General features: G+C 40.8%; 1 protein-coding gene across 1 annotated transcript in view; it reads right to left on the reverse strand.

Moving 5' to 3' along the window:
* PRTG (protogenin) overlaps nucleotides 1–19,544 on the reverse strand; it is a 110,801-nt gene that overhangs the window by 51,499 nt on the left and 39,758 nt on the right. The window contains exons 3-8 of the mRNA XM_044277081.1: nucleotides 7,969–8,113; nucleotides 5,809–5,942; nucleotides 4,524–4,661; nucleotides 3,014–3,172; nucleotides 1,544–1,703; nucleotides 853–1,100 (exon numbers count right to left, since the gene is read on the reverse strand). Of these exons, the coding sequence (XP_044133016.1) occupies nucleotides 853–1,100; nucleotides 1,544–1,703; nucleotides 3,014–3,172; nucleotides 4,524–4,661; nucleotides 5,809–5,942; nucleotides 7,969–8,113 (984 nt within the window). The remainder of the gene's footprint in view (nucleotides 1–852; nucleotides 1,101–1,543; nucleotides 1,704–3,013; nucleotides 3,173–4,523; nucleotides 4,662–5,808; nucleotides 5,943–7,968; nucleotides 8,114–19,544) is intronic.

Below are 19,544 nucleotides of genomic sequence, written 5' to 3' on the forward strand. Positions count from 1 at the left end.
ATTACTGGCATCTCACAACAGAGCCGTTGATGGTTTGTTAATTAGGAATGTCGTGGCACGATTTTTGACCCGCTAAACAAGATCCTTAAGCTCAAATTAAAAGGCCTTGTTCTTGGAGTGAATGAGCCACTGGGCCTCATGCGGAGGCCTGATGAAATGGTCATAATAGGGGGTGAGACCAGCCTACAAACAGAATCACTACTCCCTTTGTAGAGCTCCCAAATTGCTAACAAGGAATTAATACACTCATGTACTCTCATCAGACCTTTCGTTTACCCGATGCTCTAACCCGCTAATTTAAATGCAAGATCTGTCTCTTTTTAAAGAACACCTGTTGGTTCTCTTTGAACGGCATCTCTTTCTATTACACACTAACTACTTCTATATTAAGTTGCCTTCATCTCTATAGAAAATATCATGATGCACAAGTTCACTAGACAGAGTTACAAAAGATGTTTGCTTTTTCCTTTACATATCTAAAGAAACAACCATTCAGCAGATAAAAGCATTGTAACAAAACAAGGCCATCTGTATACTTTTATATACTGAATGCCATTACTTTACTTTACAGTCTCTAGCAAAGACGCAAACCTAATGTCTACAGCTAAACATGCATGCAGATCAGGGTATGAATATATCAAACGTGATATTACAAATACAAAGCAAATGCATTGCTTGGTTAAAATCAAGTATGTGAAATATTTGATATAATAGCACAGTGAAAGCTAAGCTAGAAAATCTTATAAAAAGGAAAAAAGGTATATAAATAAATATTATTATTAAAAGTCCAGTGCAACTGTCAGAAACCTATTGGCTTTTCATAAAAGCAAGCTGCAATTCACTTATTTTTACCTTCCGCCTTCATGTAATGCACAGAATAAGCAATGACTTTTTCTGAGTTATACAGCGGCCGTTCCCACGATAGTATAATGGCTGAACTGGACATTGTCTCCGCTCGGAGGTTACGAGGAGCACTAGGCCTGTCTTCAGACATCACAACATGCAGCCTAGCCCGGGACATGGAAGAGCCCTGACTATTTTCGGCCATGCACTGATACACTGCATCGTCTTCAGGGATAATCTGATTGATTACAAGTTTACTAGAACAGAAAGAAAAGATGAGAATCAGTTGAAATACTATATAAACTATCATGCTTCTAGCAGTATTTGCAGTAATTGTAATAAATGTACAGTCATACTCTATGGCAGGCATGTCCGAACTGCGGTCCTCCAGCTGTTGCAAAACTACAACTCCCAGCATGTCCTAATAGCTGTAAGCTGGTAGTTTTGCAACAGCTGGAGGGCCGCAGTTTGGACATGCCTGCTCTATGGGATACATAAGCAATGCTCTAAAGTAGCATTACCCCAGCCCCAGTATTAGCTAGGGCAGACCTGATCATTTTTTTGACCAAGGCAAATTCAATGTCCTTATCCTTTGTCCTTATCTTTTCCATTTCAACACTAGCTGCAGCAAACAATTTCACTGCTCGATGCGAAAGAACAGTACTTATACCAATCAGCCCAATACTGCGGCGGTATTTACCTGCTGTACATTTTTATTCTCCCATTAGAATGCATCTTTCTGCCATTCTTCAGCCAGGTGATTTTGGGGGTTGGAATTCCTTCTGTCTGACATACAAAACGAGCGGTTCCTGCACGCGGTCTTGTCAAACTTTCTGGTCGCTCAATAAATGAAGGTGGTGCTGTAAAGACACAGAAGTAGACCCATGTAAGATATTCTGTGAACCCTGCTTTTAAATCCACTCTCCCCGAGTCATCAGAGTGTGAAGACTAAAGATCTGACAACGGATGCTGTGTGGCTCAGTTCAGTGTTTCTTTAGTAATCTTAGCCACGTGTGCTCTAGAATTCATTTGGTGGTCTAGGAAGTAGATGGCTGACCAGTGTCATGTTAGCTCTCATCTGAATGCTTTTTATTACTTGGTCACCAATAGACCTCTCTCCCCATTCTAAAGCGAGTCATGCACTTTAGATTGTTTGGCCAACAGCTATTCTTCCTTGTGCACCCGTGCATGTGATCTGAAGGGGGAGAGTGAAGTGGCAGCTGGCCACCTCTGGTAGCAGTTTATCTCCCTTAAAGGGGTAATTCCATGACTAAAGTAAAAAATCAAAATCAGATATCATATAGTACATGACAATCTCTTTCTACCACAGCTAGAACCAGCCCTGTACCTCACATGGAACCAGAGATCTCCCCATTCATTGCTCTGCTAGATTTATATCCAGCTGAAAACGGGAGTATATTTTCTGCTGTAGATAAGGGGGCGTGTCTCAGCTCTCCCTATCACAGCTCAGAAGGAATTTGAAGGATGAAACTGAGCATGTGCGGCCATCTCAGTGAGCAGGTCAAAGAAATAAGAAAAGAAAAAAAAACAACAGGTGGTGCTATACAGATACATTTTATTGAATAAGTGGCTATACGAAATTTTGAATTACATGCAATTACAAAAGTATTCAGATCTAGGTGCTGTTTTAAAAACTGAAGAATATTTTTCATGGGACATCCCCTTTAAGAACAAAAGGATCACACAGGTTGAAATCCCAAAACCTGATCCTGCTTTCTCCCAAGCATTGGGAAACCTTGATGAACATTGAAAACAAAACTGGTGGGTTCGGCCCTCAAAATTGGTAGGTTTTGCTGACATTATTGCAATGCATATGGACACCTTAAAAGGGTACTCAGGGAATAATGTAGTTTACATAATGTCTGCAATCTGTAAATAAAAAAATGATACTTACCTGCTCCATCCATTTGACTGTGAAACATGATCTAGTATTAATGACCACAGTTTGTTTGTTTGTAATAAATGCATCAGGCGGACTAGAGCCATCACTATGTTTTATTATAACATATTAAAAAACGAAAAATGCTGGCAACCAAAATGGTGAAATTTAGTGGGAGAGCAAATAATTATTTTCTGTCCTCCTTAATATACTATGTCACACAGAGAATACACACACAGCCAATGACAGGGAACCAATTTTAAGCCTTACCCAAGACTATAACATTAGCCATTGCTACAGTGTAATTGCGAGTTCCTGGTGTAGTTGCTCGGCAGATATAGACCCCTGCATGTTGCTGCTTCACATCAGATATAACAAGATTTCCATTTCCCACAACTCGCGTGTTGAAGACGTCAATGGGTTTTTGGTCTAGAAAATAAATTTTGAATATATATATTTTTTTAATTAACATTTAATCTGATGTTTAAGCAACTTTCTGCAATATCATTTACAGTGGCCTAAAACATAGCAGTTTTTGAGAACAATTTTTTGGGCCAGATGTCTAATTAATATCTACAAGGAAATGCTTTTTGTGGTGCTTTGATGGGTTTATTTTGATGAGTGGCATTTTTTTTTTTTTTTTTTCATTTTGATGAGTGGCATTTTTTTTTCTTGCAATTTATTTCCATAAGCTTCCATATACAACTTGAAAAACAGCAGAACACAGGTAATAAACTGAACACAGCACCACCACAAATACTTTTTAAAGAGGACCTGTCACCTTTTTCCCTCTATTTTAGTAACTACTTGCATTCCCTATACAATAATAATTCTGGAGCATCTTCTCTTATTGCTGTGTGTTGTGCTACTCCTCTATTATTTCTACTAGGAAAGTTATGAATAAATTACCAACTGGGTTATACCATTACACTTGTCCTGGGGTGTGTCCCTGCACAATCTACAACTGCCAGAACAGACAGCAGAGTGTCAGTCTGTGTAGGGACACACCACCAATTGGTAACACTCAGCTGGCAATGTATCCATAAACTTCTAGGAGGAGAGACACAACATAGAGCCATAAGAAAAGAATTGCTTAAAGGAAACCTGTCATCAACTTTATGCTGACCTCACTGAGGGCAGCATAAAATAGTGACAGAAATGCTGATTTCAGCAGTGTGTCACTCATGAGCTAAAAGTAAGTGGTTGCTGAGAACCAGCATCATAATTATTGCAGCCAAGGCCTTGAAAAGAGTCAAATCTACCTGAGAAGAGTCCTGGTTATACATAATCTCCTGCTCTCCTGTCCATCTGCTGATGATTGGCAGTTCTCTCCTAGAGAGAAAGGGAGAAAACTAGGTAGAAGACTGTCAGCCATCAGCAGGTGGGCAGGAGAGCAGGAAGTCATTAATAACCAGGACTCTTCTCAGGTGTCCGGGACTCTTTTCCAGGCCCAGTCTGCATGTTGGTTCTCGGCAACCACTTACTTTTAAATTATAAATGACAGACAGCTGAAATCAACTCACCTGTGTCTACTTTATTCTGCCATTAGTATGGGCTGCATAAAGTTGACGACAGGTTCCCTTTAAGAATTGTCATTTCAAGTAGAATACATTTACTAAAACAGGTATGTCATGAGAGGTGAGAGATCCTCTTCAAAAATACAATTTAAAAAGCTTGAAATTCAAGACATTGTATACAAGCCAAGAAAATGCTAAAAAAGTGTATGTGAAGGCGGCCATATGGAGAATAATTTTTTTAAATTTAATAGTGAGGTGCTTACCCAGCCGGCTCCAGGATACTATTGGTTTAGGGTTGCCTCTAGCTATGCACTCCAGTGTAACAGTTTGATGCACAGAGGTAGTTGTATTCTGAGGGGGTGCAATGATGACGGGCTTCTGGAAGGGCTCTTCCTCTATGGCTACAAAAAGGCATTAAAAAACTTCAAAATTTGCTGTCACAGGGGCAGATCAATTAATAAATTTGCCCATACACTTCAAATGGCACAGAAGAGTTACAACTTAGGAACGTGTAAGTTGCAGAAATGTTTCTTCCAACTAGAAGTTATTTGGATGTTATACTACTACTTTTCTACACCTGGCTCGTGAAAATTTCTTTCTTGTGGCTACCGCCTGACATCCATATTAGGTCTATCCAATTGTATATTCTTAAAAGGTGTTATCCCATCTTGCCATTTCCATGGGTCTAGATCGGACTAAGTGCAGGCCCTAGGTGGCCTGGCTTACGGAAACAGCCGAGCAGGGAGTCATGGAGGCCTTGTAGCTTCTTCTGCTATGCTGCTTGAGTAGCGCCCATTCACTACAATGGAAATTACAGAAACTCTCCTAGCCCGCTCATTTGTTTCCATAAGCCCGGCCACCTACGGCAAGTGCTTATTTCCATCTCTCCCCAGAAACAGTGACAACCCCTTTAAAGGCAATCAGTCACCAGTTTTATGGTACCCTATCTGAGAGCAGCATAAACTGGCAACAGATACCCTCAGCAAAACACTGGGTTACTCATTTACTTGAATTAACCTAGTTGCTTTGCTAAAAATCTGCACTGAGGAGCTTCAGCACAAGCCTAGTCCTGGGGTCTGCTCAGTACACAGCACGCACTAGGAAGTCCTCATATTCCAAACCTTTCGAAGAAAGATGTCAATCAGCAGTGTGGGTGTGGGGGGGACATAGAGACCTGGGAGCTCATGAATATGAGGACTCCCTAGTGCGTGCTCTGTACGGATCAGACTCCAGCTCTCAGCATGAGTTCCTCAATACAGATTTTAGCAAAGCAACTGGATCAATTCAAGTAAGTGACAGCGTTTTTACTCATGGCCACTTGTTACCAGTCTATGCTGATCTCAGATAGGAAAGCTAAAAATTTGGCGATGGATTCTCTTTAAGGCAATGACTTCACGTGTTCAGTATAACTGGAAATTCACAGTCGATGTGTAGTTTTAGTCGATATGATTTTGCTCCACTAAACAAGTGTTGACATCCACTATTTCAAGGGATTATTCAGAGTAAGATTGCAGAGCTGTTCATCAATATAAAAATGTTAAAACATACCTGATAAAACTGTCAATGTGGCTTCGGCGCTCTTCCGTCTATTTAGCTGGTTGGTGGCTATACATCTATAATTTCCACCATCTTTTTTAGTGATGCCGTAGATCTGAAGAACACCTTTTGGTAGCACAGTAATCCTTTAAATAATACATGAAAAATATAGTAAATAATACATCATGCAGGGTTGTATGTACAATGTGTAAGGCTGTCCCTATACTAAAGAATAAGCATGACTATTTGTATATTCAAAAATGCCTAACTGAGCAAAAATATAAGCGCAACACTTTCGGTTTTGCTCCCATTTTGCATGAGCTGAAACATTTTCTACATACACAAAAGACCCATTACTCTGAAATATTGTTCACAAATCTGTCTAAATCTGTGTTAGTGAGCACTTCTCCTTTGCCGAGATAATCCATCCCACCACACAGGTGTGGCATATCAAGGGGTTGATTAGACAGCATTAATATTACACAGGTTTGCCTTAGACTGCCCACAATAATAGCCCACTCTGAAATGTGCACAGTTTTGCCTTACTAGGGAGGCGGGTGGGGGGGGGGGGGATCAGAAAACCAGTCAGTATCTGGTGTGGCCACCATTTTAGAGTTGATCAGGTTGTTGATTGTGGTCTGTGGAATGTTGGTCCACTCCTCTTCAATAGCTGTGCGAAGTTGCAGAATATTGGGAGGAACTGGAACACGCTGTCGTACACGCCGATCCAGAGCATCCCGAACATGCTCAATGGGTGACATGCCCGGTGAGTATGCTGGCCATGCAAGAACTGGGATGGTTTCAGCTTCCAGGAATTGTGTACAGATCCTTGCAATATGGGGCCGTACATTATCATGCTGCAACATGAGGTGATGGTCGGGAATGAATGGCACAATGGGCCTCAGGATCTCATCAAGGTATCTCTGTGCATTCAAAATGCCATCAATAAAATACACCTGTGTTTGTTGTCCATAACATACGCCTGCCCATACCATAACCATACCGCCACAATGGGCCACTTGGTCTACAACGTTTACGTCAGCAAACCGCTCACCTACACTACGCCACATACGCTGTCTGCCATCTGCCCTGAACAGTGAAAACTGGGACTCATCCGTGAACAGAATGCCTCTCCAACATACCAGGCACCATCAAATGTAAGCATTTGCCCACTCAAATTGGTTACGATGACAAACTGCAGTCAGGCCCAGACCACGATGAGCACGCAGATGAGCTTCCCTGAGACGGTTTCTGACAGTTTGTGCAGAAATTCTTTGGTTATGCAAACCGATTGTAGCTGTCCGGGTCGCTGGTCTCAGACGATTATGGAGGTGAACATGCTGGATGTGGAGGTCCTGGGCTGGTGTAGTTACACGTGGTCTGCGGTTGTGAGGCCGGTTGGATGTACTGCCAAATTCTCTGAAACGCCTTTGGAGACGGCTTTTAGTAGAGAAATGAACATTCATTGCATGGGCAACAGCTCTGGTAGATATTCCTGCAGTCAGCACGCCATTTGCAGGCTCCCTCAAATGTTGCGACATCTGTGGCATTGTAAAGTGTGATCAAACTGCACATTTCAGATATGCCACACCTGTGAGGTGGGATGGATTATCTCGGCAAAGGAGAAGTGCTCACTAACACAGATTTAGACAGATTTGTGTACAATATTTGAGAGTAATGGGTCTTTTGTGTATGTAGAAAATGTTTCAGATCTTTGAGTTCAGCTCATGCAAAATGGGAGCAAAACCGAAAGTGTTGCATTTATATTTTTGCTCAGGGTATATTGACAACATACTAGACAGTGTATAATATAATATATATATAAACAATATATATGGAATTTTGGCAAAAACAGCAATAACCATATGTTAACTTGATATTGATCAGATCCTGTAAGAAGCAGGCACTGAAAGAAAAAGCAATAGTGAGGGAAAAATGTATTATAGCCTATTAGTGATCACATGAACAAGTCAATGGGGCCATCTGTGGTCATAAGACCACTAAAAACATTCTATTGATTTTTACAATGCAAAACCTCCAACATCAATACTCAATACTGTGTTGCCAGCCTGACTGATCTCAGAAAACAAATTTATGACATGTCAGCCTTAGCAGTACAATTATGTTACACCCTGTATCTAGATAAAACCCTCAGAAGGACTGTTCCGTTACCTGTCCATAGCAAGAGGTAGAGCTGTGCGATTCACTTCCCAAGTAATGACAGCCTGAGGGTGTGCAGTAATTTTACAAGAGAAACGTGCCATCCCTCCTTCATGGACCTTTATGGAAATTGGTTGTTCTTCAAAGCCAGACATAGCTAAAATGTAAAAACACAGTCTTAAAGAAAATGTGTCACCAAAAACTTTACCAGACAGTTAAAACCAGATAGCAACACATATCTTTTTTTTTTTTTTATCTGTTTTATCTGTTCAGTTATTACAGATTTTTTATTCTATTTCCTGAATATGATTATGGTGGTGGCCATCTTGCCTGAGCTGTTCTTAACAGTACTTAGAAAGCATTAGGTAAATTGCTTTATAGCAGCCACATGGTTCATAGACAAAATGGACAGCAGGGGACCCTATTGAATTATATGGAGAGTTTTCTAGGCATGCTCTGTGACCTGTGCAGAGGTCAGGAGGAAGTAGATAAGCTTTAACAATCACCTAATGTGAATGGTAGATCCTTATCTATACACAGAGGTGATATCATCACAGGCACTATTAGGATGACAGATAAGCAGATAACTGCAGTAAAGTGATCTGTACAGACCAATAAGTGGTGCTATTATTAAACTTAGTGGCCAGTGCGAAAACTTCAGAATTTTATGGGTTTTGTTTAAACATAGATACCGACATGGAAAATTAAAAATAGCATCACCAAAAATACAATAGGTCATTTTCTCATGATGCGTTCTCTTTAAAGGCATATTCTGCCCCCCAAAAGCCCAAAAATATATTATTCAAATATTTGTGCAAGATTCATGTATTTCACTGTTGGCGGTATTTTTAGAACAGGAACATTCCCAGTGGCAAGTGGAGATATTTTCATTGTACTGTTGCAAATGGCAAATTTGGTTGGCTCGGAATTTATTATCTGACCTATAAGTGTGCGGTCTGACTCAGTTCACTGAGATGGAAACGTGAATGGTTACAAATACTAATTAGAATACTGTGTACAATGGAAAGTACCCCGGTGAAAGGTGAAAAGTGCATATACGTAAGAGCAAGATAATTTACGTGCCAGCGCCATGAACGATAACATTGAGTCCTTAGTGGAGTATTAGCAAAATGTCTTCATGTATATTCAACAAATCACAAGACACAAGGTTGATACATGTCACGTGTCACTGGTCTTGGTTTCATACAAGCATTTATTTCTGCAATTCCTGGATAATGGATATTGTTGACAATGGGCATAAGAGCAAACAAAATTCTATTTCCAGGGAGATGCACAAATGAGGTTTCCAAAGAAAAATATGGTTTTCCTTATTCACAACTGATCTAAACAGTCTAGGAAAAATATTCCCATACTTCTGTTATTTGGGATCAACACTTTCCGTTTGTCAAAGAACAAATGAACGGCAGTAAAATAAACTATGGGGCGAGCATGTATGTGTATCCTCTGGAAACACTTATCTCTTGGAAGAAAAAAAAATGAGCATCTTAAAACCAAACATGTATGAATTTCACTTCCTTCAACATCTGCTGACAGTCTGAGGTCTCCATACACTTTATACGGTTGGATCTGCAGGACTGCCAACAATAGTCATGTAGGGGCTGCCTATACAGAACAGATTTTTTTCCCCCTAAACTTGAGGGAACAGAAAGCTAAAAGACATTTCATTAACTGGTCTTTTTTTGTTTTGTTTTTTTACAGATGGAAATGCTCTTTCAAGGAAACAGGTAAGAAGGACTCACTGTAGACTTACACAATCATAACATATGTCGGTAGAATATTCCTAGATGGAGTTCATGTTTATCTTCTGCTGCATTTCCCATTTCAGCCTAGGACTGTTGGCTCATCAGCTGTAATGTCATTTCCAGAGCCACTGTTACCTTTTGTAGCAGCACAATCTGTTTCTGCACCTTTTTAGTCAGTGCTAATGTCAATTTAAAACCCAAACTGTAAAAGCAATGCCGTGATGGGAGGAACAAGCCATAAAAAAGCCGACACATCAAAGTCTAACAGAGGCTTCTGTTGTTCGAGAAAACAGGTTCCTCCACAACACCATAAATGTAATTGCCTTTTTATGAGAGGTTCACCCCTTTCTATTAGTATGTAGATTGTTCTCAAGTTTACAACTTGGCAAAAACCACACCGACTACTGTGTTATACACAACCTCAAACCTTCTGAAATGATGCTCATAGCAACCTGTGTTCCCACTAGTCAGGACTGGGGGTTCCCACTGAAGTGACCCAAATAAGCTCTCTGCTAAGGATAGAACTGTGATGATGATACAAGCATTAATACTACACACTCGAGTCACATTATTATGACCACTTCCTAATTTCAATGTCTGCAGCATGTAGATCATGAAGGAATATGTATGTGAAGGGCGCTGGTTTATACCGCTCTAGCTATTAAATAGAAATTTCTAACAGAATGATTGACATGTCTGGATTCATATAAATCATAGGTTAGTATTTATCACTTCATTGTTCATAGCTCAACTACAGGCGTGATTCACTAAATTACATTTAAAGTAGAAATTAGTATAATATTTTTTTTTCTTATAATCTTTTTATTTTCAAACGTGTAAAAGTATACATTGTTTCTTTTCAAATTACAAAGCATTTTTGCATCATACCATCTAGTATTGAATTTCACTCTTATTTTTAACCCCCCATCCCTCCCTTTTTTTTCCCTTCCGTGGAGTCACTGTCGTTGCCTTTTCATTACATCAGATTTTTTCATTCCCACTTGCCCCAAATCCGCACCCAGGCTACCTTTTCCCCTGCAGTTTGGGCGAGGATATGTTCATATTGCTTAACCCTGTTCATCTGTTCCTTCCACTCCTGAAGACTGGGATATTTTCCTAGAGCCCCAATACTTAACTATTATTATTTTGGCCAGGGCAATGCCCCGAAGCCAAAGTATCTGATCAATTTTGTTTTGATCTGTTTCTGGGAGAGTGCCCAGAATAGCATATTCAATACACGTTGCATATTTCATAGGCGAGCTATCCCGTAGTTTTCGAATATTTTGGTCCAGTAATCTTTTATCCCTGGGCATTCCCACAGCAGGTGTTTATAATCTCCTCTACCTTTACTGCATTTATAACAATTCTGTTCTCTATCCTTGTATATGGTATGTAGTAATACCGGAGTGTAATAAAGACGGTGTATGATTTTCAAAAGGATCCATACATGGGCGGGAGAGACCGTCGATCTTGTAATATTTCTGTAAACGATATTCCACAAAATGGGTTCCCCTTTTAGCAAAACATTTTCCCATTTAGCCTCACCTCTAAATGTGATTTTTTTTGGTGTATTCAAGTTTAAACTTTGCATAAATGTGTGATATTGATGTATTACCAGTCATATCCTGACAAAGATCCAAAAACGTGTTCCGTGCAATGTTCAAATAATTCTTATTCTCCGTGTAGTGTATAGCATGTCGTAATTGTTCATATCGAAATTTATCCATAAATCCTAATGTAATGTCTGGTAGGATTTCATTAAGGGGCTTAATCTGTCCCTTCTGAAAAACCTGTGAAATTAAGTTTATCCCATATTTCTCCCAATATTCCCCATCACCCAGTAACATAACTTGTGGAAGATGTACATTCCCCCATAATGGGGTATATTGGACTGCTTGGGAGACTCCAACCATCAATCTAAGGCTACTTTCACACTTGCGTTCGGAGCGGATCCGTCTGGTATCTGCAGACGGATCCGCACCTATAATGCAAACGCTTAGATCCGTTCAGAACGGATCCGTTTGCATTACCATGAAAAAAAAAAAACTTTTTTTTTTTTTTTGTTCATGATAATGCAAACGGATCCGTTTTGACTTTACATTGAAAGTCAATGGGGGACGGATCCGTTTGAAAATTGAGCCATATTGTGTCAACTTCAAACGGATCCGTCCCCATTGACTTATATTTTAAGTCTGGACGGATCCGTTTGCCTCCGCACAGCCAGGCGGACACCCGAACGCTGCAAGCAGCGTTCAGGTGTCCGCCTGCTGAGCGGAGCGGAGGACAGACGGAGCCATACTGATGCATTCTGAGCGGATCCGCATCCACTCAAAATGCATTAGGGCTGGACGGATCGGTTCGGGGCCGCTTGTGAGAGCCTTCAAACGGAACTCACAAGCGGAGCCCCGAACGCTAGTGTGAAAGTAGCCTAACTTGTTGCCAGATATACCCAAGCATTCTACCGAATGGGTTCCGTGTTCTTCTCTTCTCCATACTACCAGCTTCAAGGATATGAAAAAGATCCTCCCATGGTCTACAATACTTCCCAAAAATAAGCCGAATGCATTTATTCTTTCGATTCCTCACACACCATCTCAGTTGGGAAGCTATATAATATCCTTTAAGAAAGGGGATAGAGATTCCACCTTCTTCTTTATATAAATATTGTATCTTGATTCTGACTCGTTTGCGCCCCCATATTAGTTCGTTAAATAGAGTCTCTAATTTATTAAAGAACTTATCTTCTATGGTGATTGGGCTGGCATTAATTATGTATAGTAACATTGGTAATAGCGACATTTTTATGAGTGCTATGCGATTAATTTGTGACAGGGGGAGTTTTAGCCATGTTTACATTTTCTCCTTAACTCTATCCATTATTGGCAGAACATTTAACTCCATATAGTGCTCTAGTTTAGTCCCTATCTGGATACCCAGATATGATAGGGAGTCTACTGGGGTCAATATGTTAACGTGGGATTTGTAGTCAGGCGGAACCGGACGTTTTAATGGGAGAAATTTTGATTTTCCCCAGTTTATCTCGTATCCAGATAGGGATCCGAATTCGTCCAGGCTGTCCATAACCCTGGGCAGGTTCATATATCCTCTCCCCAGGAACAGTAGCATGTCGTCCGCATATAGACTTATTTTGTCCACCTCTCCCTCGCACCCAAAGCCTGATATTTCCCTATCTGCTCTAATTTTACATGCCATTGGCTCCAAAAACAGCGAGAAGAGCAGGGGGGAGAGGGGACATCCTTGACGTGTTCCTCGAGTCAAGGGGAAGGGGACTGAGTGTTCACCGTTGATTCTGACCCTTAGTAATTAACCCTTAAAAATTAGTATAATATTAAAAGCATCTACACACGTCTGCACACATAACCCTTGTTTCTGTCATGGAAAAAAGGGGCGATTTATCAGAGTTGCAAAAAGGAATGATTATTGGCTTTCAGAACAAATTATGGCAGTATTTCTGAAACTGCGCCGTTTGTGCACTGTTTGCGTGCTGCTGTGGTGAAAATTGTTTGGCCCCATTATGGATAAGCGACATGAAAACTGCGGAGCACCACATGTCATTGATGTACCAGGTGAAAGGCAGCTACAAAGGTGCGCAAGGGCGGACAAACACGCTACAGTGGAGCAGCTTACATCAAAATGAACCATGGGACTAATCATTGTTCGCAGCCGTATCTAACTTGGACCTCCACTGATTGACAAAGTATTGTCTTCTCCAATGAGTCATGTTTTCTGCTTCATCGAACGTATGGATGTATGGGTGTCAGGTGAGAAACATCAGAGAACAAACACCCTGCAACCACTGCTGGAAGAACACAAGATAGTGGTGGCAGCGTTATGGTCTGGAGAATGTGGGGGCCCAAAGAATACCATCAGGCACTCTAAGTAGATTTGGGTATGATTCCTTCCTTGCGGATCATTTACAGCCATACATGCTGATTGTTTTCCCTGGGGTAGATGGGATCTTCCAGCAAGGCAATGTCACATGTCACAGTGCTAGAATTGTCCAACACTGGTGGGAAGAACATGAGCAAGTCTTCCAAGTACTACTAATTCCCCAGACTTGAACCCAATTGAGCATCTGTGGGACCACCTCGATCATTGTGTTTGCTCAATGGATCTTCCCCCACTGACCCTCCAGCAGCTGTGGGTGCAATGCTGTAATCATGGCTCTAGATACCTGTGACAACCTACCAGGACCTTACTGAGTCGTTCCCAGCCATCTAGCTGCTGTCCGTGCTACACACGGCAGTTACTCTGGATATTATGTGACTGACTATTATAAAGGACCAAACAAAACCAACATTAACTGTTGGTTTTGTTTGACTGAAGAACTGCCAAGTGTCTACTGTAGTAGATGATCTATAAAAGCCTACATCAATGTTGAAGCCATCACTAACCTTTCATCTAACCAAATTTTGTATCCAAAGGAAAAAAGAACAATATGGAGGCAGAAATACAGAGTGAGAAGACATTACATGTAGGTGTAATGCATAAAATATCTGCTGTAATGTATTAAAGTAGCACGCCAGATGCTTTTACACTCAGTTCTGGATAACTGATGCATGGTATATTTCATTTCCTGGACACATCTTGCTAATTTGTTCTGTGGTTTACAAATCAAAATAACCTAAACACAATTGTTACTTCCCCAAGCTGTCAGGCTTTATTACTATCAAGTGTTTTCAGACCATGTGTAACCCCAGCACAGCCTTAGGGAATGAATCAGCCAAGATGAAAGTTTATCAGATTTCACATTCATTTGTAGCCTCCGCTGATAATGGATAGTCACCTATGGCTTCCTACAGGAAATTGGTTAATCTCTGCCTACAAGTGTGTATGTATGTGGCAATACTAAACTGCTCATGTTTAGACACATTTCTGCAGTTCAGTGGTAGGTGGTGTATATATATATATATATATATATATATATATATACACACACACACACACAGTGCTATCGGTAAGTCTTTAGACCTTTTAACTTTTTTCACATTTTGTTATATTGTGACCTTCTTATACAATTTTAAAAAGTTCACATTTTTCCCTGTTATTCTGCTTTCATAATGAGAAAGTGACAACGGAATGATCAAAATCTATGCCAATTTATTGAAAACAAAAATCAAAAATACTGCATTGATTAATATTCAGACCCTTTACTTAGGATTTAATTAAAGCACCTTTGGCAGCAACTGCAGCTGCCAGTCTTCTGGGTATGATGCCATAAGGTTTGCACAACTGAATTAGGGCATTTTCTGCCATTCTTCTCTGCAGATCCTCTCAAGCTCTGTCAGATTGGATGGTGACCATCAGTGGACAGCCATTTTTAGGTCTCTCCAGAGATGTTCGATCAGGTTCAAGTTAGGGCTCAAGGACATTTACTGAGTTGTCCCTAAGGCACTCCTGTGTTGTCTTAGCTGTGTGCTTAGGGTCTGGTTGGAAGGTAAACCTTTGGCACCATCTGAAGTCCAGAGCATACTGGATCAGGTTTTCATTAAAAGGGTTGTCCGAGTTATGGAAAAAAAATATATATAGCACTAAAAATCTGATGGGCAGCAATACATAACTAAGCTAAGCAAGTTTTATGCAAATATTTTTTTTATATATTTCCTCATTTCCCTGGTTCTTTTCTGGCCCTTTGTTTACATGCAATAAAAACAACCGCTGCCCCTCCCCCTGCACTGCTAAGGGAGTGAATACAAGAGCTGCCCTGGCAGACTCAGCAGCATGTTGTATGTGTAGGACTACAAGTCCCAGCTGTATAATGACACTGCTAAGGGAGTGGATACAAGAGCTGCCCTGAGTGCTAGGAGAATCAACAGCAACTTGTGAGTGTAGAACTACAAGTCCCAGCTGCATAATGACACTGCCAATACACACAGGATCTTCCCCCTACCTTCTTCTGCAATACTCTCTCCAGTCTGTCAGCTCCTGTGCCCAGAATTGTCACTGCCTGCAGCTACCCAGTCTGTGCAGCTGAAGGGGTTAAGAATCCTAGGAGAGAGCAGACAGCCGGGCAGTGAAGGGGGGTGTGGCCAGCACAGTGACTTCTAGTTTACAGGCTTGTAAACAAACTTTATCAGAGCAGGGAAAGAAGCTGACATCACAGGTCATGTGACCCTCAGTCAAATCTGATAAACCAGGCACTGCATATAAAGTGAGTTAATTAGTGAGTTAATTGTAAAGTTGTTATATTTGCCTAGTTAGGAACATAGAAAGAACAAAAAATAACTCGGACAACCCCTTTAAGAATATCTCTGTACTTTCTCCATTCATCTTTCCCTCAACTCTGACTGGTCTTCCTGTCCTGGCTGCTGAAAAACACCTCACAGCTTGATGCTGCCACCATCATGCTTCACTGTAGGGATGGTTTTCCATACATAACACTTACAAGTGAGGCCAAAAAGCTCAATCTCAGTTTTATCAGACCAGAATCTTGTTTCTCACAGTTTGAGAGTCCTTTAGGTGCTTTTTTTGCAAGCTTTCATTTGTCTTTTACTGAGGCTTCTTTCTGGCCACTCTGCCATAAAGTCCCGACCGGAAGAATGCTGCAGTGATATTTGACATTCTGGAAGTTTCTCCCAGTTGCAATCATGGTTCATTGGAGCTCAGTAGGGACCATTGGGTTCTTGGTCACCTATCTTACCAAGGTCCCTCTTCCTTAATTACTTAATTTGGTGGGGCAGCCAGCTCTCAGAAGAGTCCTGGTTGTTCCAAACTTCTTCAATTTAAGAATTATGGAGACCACTGCGCTCTTGGGAGCTTTCAGTGAAGCAGACATTTTTTTCTACCCTTCTCCAGATCTGTGCCTCCACAAAATCCTTTCTCGGCAGTTCTTTCCTCCTCCTGGCTTGGTTTTTATTCTGATATGCATTGTCAACCATGAGGCCTTATACAGATACTGTTTTCACTTTATCTAGAGGTACAAACAGCATCAACCTGTCCCTAATAGGGCTCTATCTAAGGTCCGTAACAGTATGTCTTTGGAGTGTGGGAGGAAACCGTACCCTAAGGTTTCAGAAGCTCTACAAGCTAAAGACACATTTGCTATGTCAATCACCAAATTCTTTCAAAGTTCAGGAAGTGAGGAGCAGCCCAGCAGCCATTACAACAGAAAAACATTTCCAATGAGCAGCTAAACACCCTCGCTCACATGGCAGTAATTAAAAGGTCAAGGAGCAAACAGCAAAATGTTTAAGGAGAAAATCACAAATAATAACCTGAAAAATAATTTCCACAGCAGAAAACAACAAGCAAACAAGAAAGGGGTTAGGGTATGTTCGTAGAATTTGGGGGGGGGGGGGGGGGGTTTCAGCACGGATTTGGTGCTGAAAACCAGGCCGAATGTGCTCTGAAATGGCATTCCATTGTTTTCAATGGGAGGCCATGCCACAGTTCATGCGGGCAAGAGTTTTTGCCACATAATTTTCAAGACTGCGCCAAGAATGTGCAGGTCTATTCTTGTTGCAGTTACAGTTAGGCTACTTTCACACTAGCGTTCGAGCGGATCCGTTCTGAACGGATCCGCTCATATTAATGCAGACGGAGGCTCCGTTCAGAATGGATCCGTCTGCATTATATTGTCAAAAAATGTCTAAGTGTGAAATTAGCCTGAACGGATCCGTCCAGACTTTTACATTGAAAGTCAATGGGGGACGGATCCGTTTGAAGATTGAGCCATAGTGTGTGATCTTCAAACGGATCCGTCCCCATTGACTTACATTGTAAGTCTGGACAGATCCGCACGCCTCCGCACGGCCAGGCGGACACCTGAACGCTGCTTAGCCTGCTTGTGGTTAAGCTTCATTCAAGAGCATGAAGAGTGGATCTACATACAAACCACAGCAGAAACTGCAGCACAGCAGAGAGGTTTCTGCTGTAGGATACGTGGCAGATTTTGTTGTAGCCAAAATACAACGGTCAGAACTGCAAAAAATGCGCACAAAAAATGGAAGTAACACGTGTTTAAGGTGTGTATATGCAAGGAAATCCACACAAAAAACTGCGCTCTGAGTTTAATTTCTATTTTGAACTGGTGTGTAGTTACCCTTAAAGGGGTTGTCTCACTTCAACAAATAACATTTATCATATAGACAAAGTTAATACCAGGCTCTTACTAATGTATTGTGATTGTCCACATTGCCCCCTTTGCTGGCTTGATACATTTTTCCATTACGTAATACCTTGCTCGTATGCAGGGGTTATGACCACCCTGCAATCCAGCAGCGGTAGCCATGCTTGCACACTATAGGTAAAAAAGCGCCAGCCTCTCTGGTGGCCAGGACCATGGGAGTTCACGTAGGCATGCATGTGCAACAGATCCCATTCCAGCCACCACGTATCGGTGCTGCAGCAGTGTCCGTAACCCCTAGAAACAAGCAGTGTATAATGGGATGGAAAAATGAATCCAGCCAGCAAAGGAGGCAATATGGACAATCACAATACATTAGTAAGTGCCTTGTATTAACTCCCTCTACATAATAAATACTATTTTGCTGAAGTGACACAAGCCTTTTAAAAGCATCAAGATTTAATCTCAAGTACTGTCAGTGTCACCCGGTGCTAAACTATGAACCAAAGAATGATTGCCAGTGAACCAAATAATTTATAGGATTGATAATTCTATACATTCCTACATTTTTATGTGGGTTTTCCTCTGGTTACCATCCTGCATGTAGCAAATATCCCATGTGGCGTCCTATAACACTCTTTTCAGTAACAATTCATAACTACAAGAGTGTGTTTTAATGTGTACAGTCGGGGAGACATCACTGTGTAATGACCGTGACGACTCTACACAGTTGGTAGTTATCTCGTATTTCTTTCTGTTAAGAACATCAGCAGTACATTTGCATAACTAATAATTGGAATAAGCCAATATTGCCAATTACGGTACGTGTTTCATCAAAGAAGTGAAACTAATCTCTATAATGACACTTGGGTCCGATTTTAAAAGGCCAGCATGTCTGATGGGCTTAGGGAATGGATTAAGTTACTACCAAAGGTGCTACAACTAAGTACTGAGTAAAGGATCTGAATACTTTTGTCAATGTCATATTTTAGTTTTTCCTTTTCAATAAATTAGCAAAGATTTTGAACATTCTGTTTTCACGTATATATGTTTTTTTGTATTCTTTTAGCACAAAGCCAAACATAACAAAATGTGAAAAGTGTAAAAGGGTCTGAAGACTTTCCGAATGCATTGTCATTTTGAGGCACCTCACAAGACAGAGGGTTCACATACAGACAAAATAACATAACACAGTAATGAATTCATCAGCAAATTAAGCAATATGAATGTGGGCTCAGCCTGCTTACAATCTAGAAGAAAATAGGGGTGACAGAAGAGGTCCACTTGGTGCTTGAATTGCACAATAGTCCAGCCATTTTTTTTTACTCTTGTGAGTTAAAACACTGGGTGATGGATAAAATGCAAGTGATAAGTGCTCCTGGACAGTCAATGTATTAATTTCCCACCAACCAAATGTATAATGGCTATAGTGGTTGGGTTTCATAAGATTTAATGCCGTCTGTGCCCGTTCTCATGGTTTTGCCAAATACTTTGTAGAATTAATATCCTGGAATATCAGATTGTCAATCCACCCAAAAACCAATGATCAGTGAATCTCAATGATAACTGCTGCCACATAATGCAAGTACAATGCTAAATTCTGTCATATTACATCTAAACATACTGTTCTAAACCAATCGCTTAATAGATATGTCACATACTAGTGTAGACAGTCAATGGGTTAACAGTTGTAATTAACAGCGAGAGCGTCATGTGCCCCATCGCTTATTCCAAGTGCT

The sequence above is a fragment of the Bufo gargarizans genome, chromosome 2 (genome assembly GCF_014858855.1).
Source record: "Bufo gargarizans isolate SCDJY-AF-19 chromosome 2, ASM1485885v1, whole genome shotgun sequence".
In the NCBI taxonomy this organism is placed as follows: domain Eukaryota; kingdom Metazoa; phylum Chordata; class Amphibia; order Anura; family Bufonidae; genus Bufo; species Bufo gargarizans.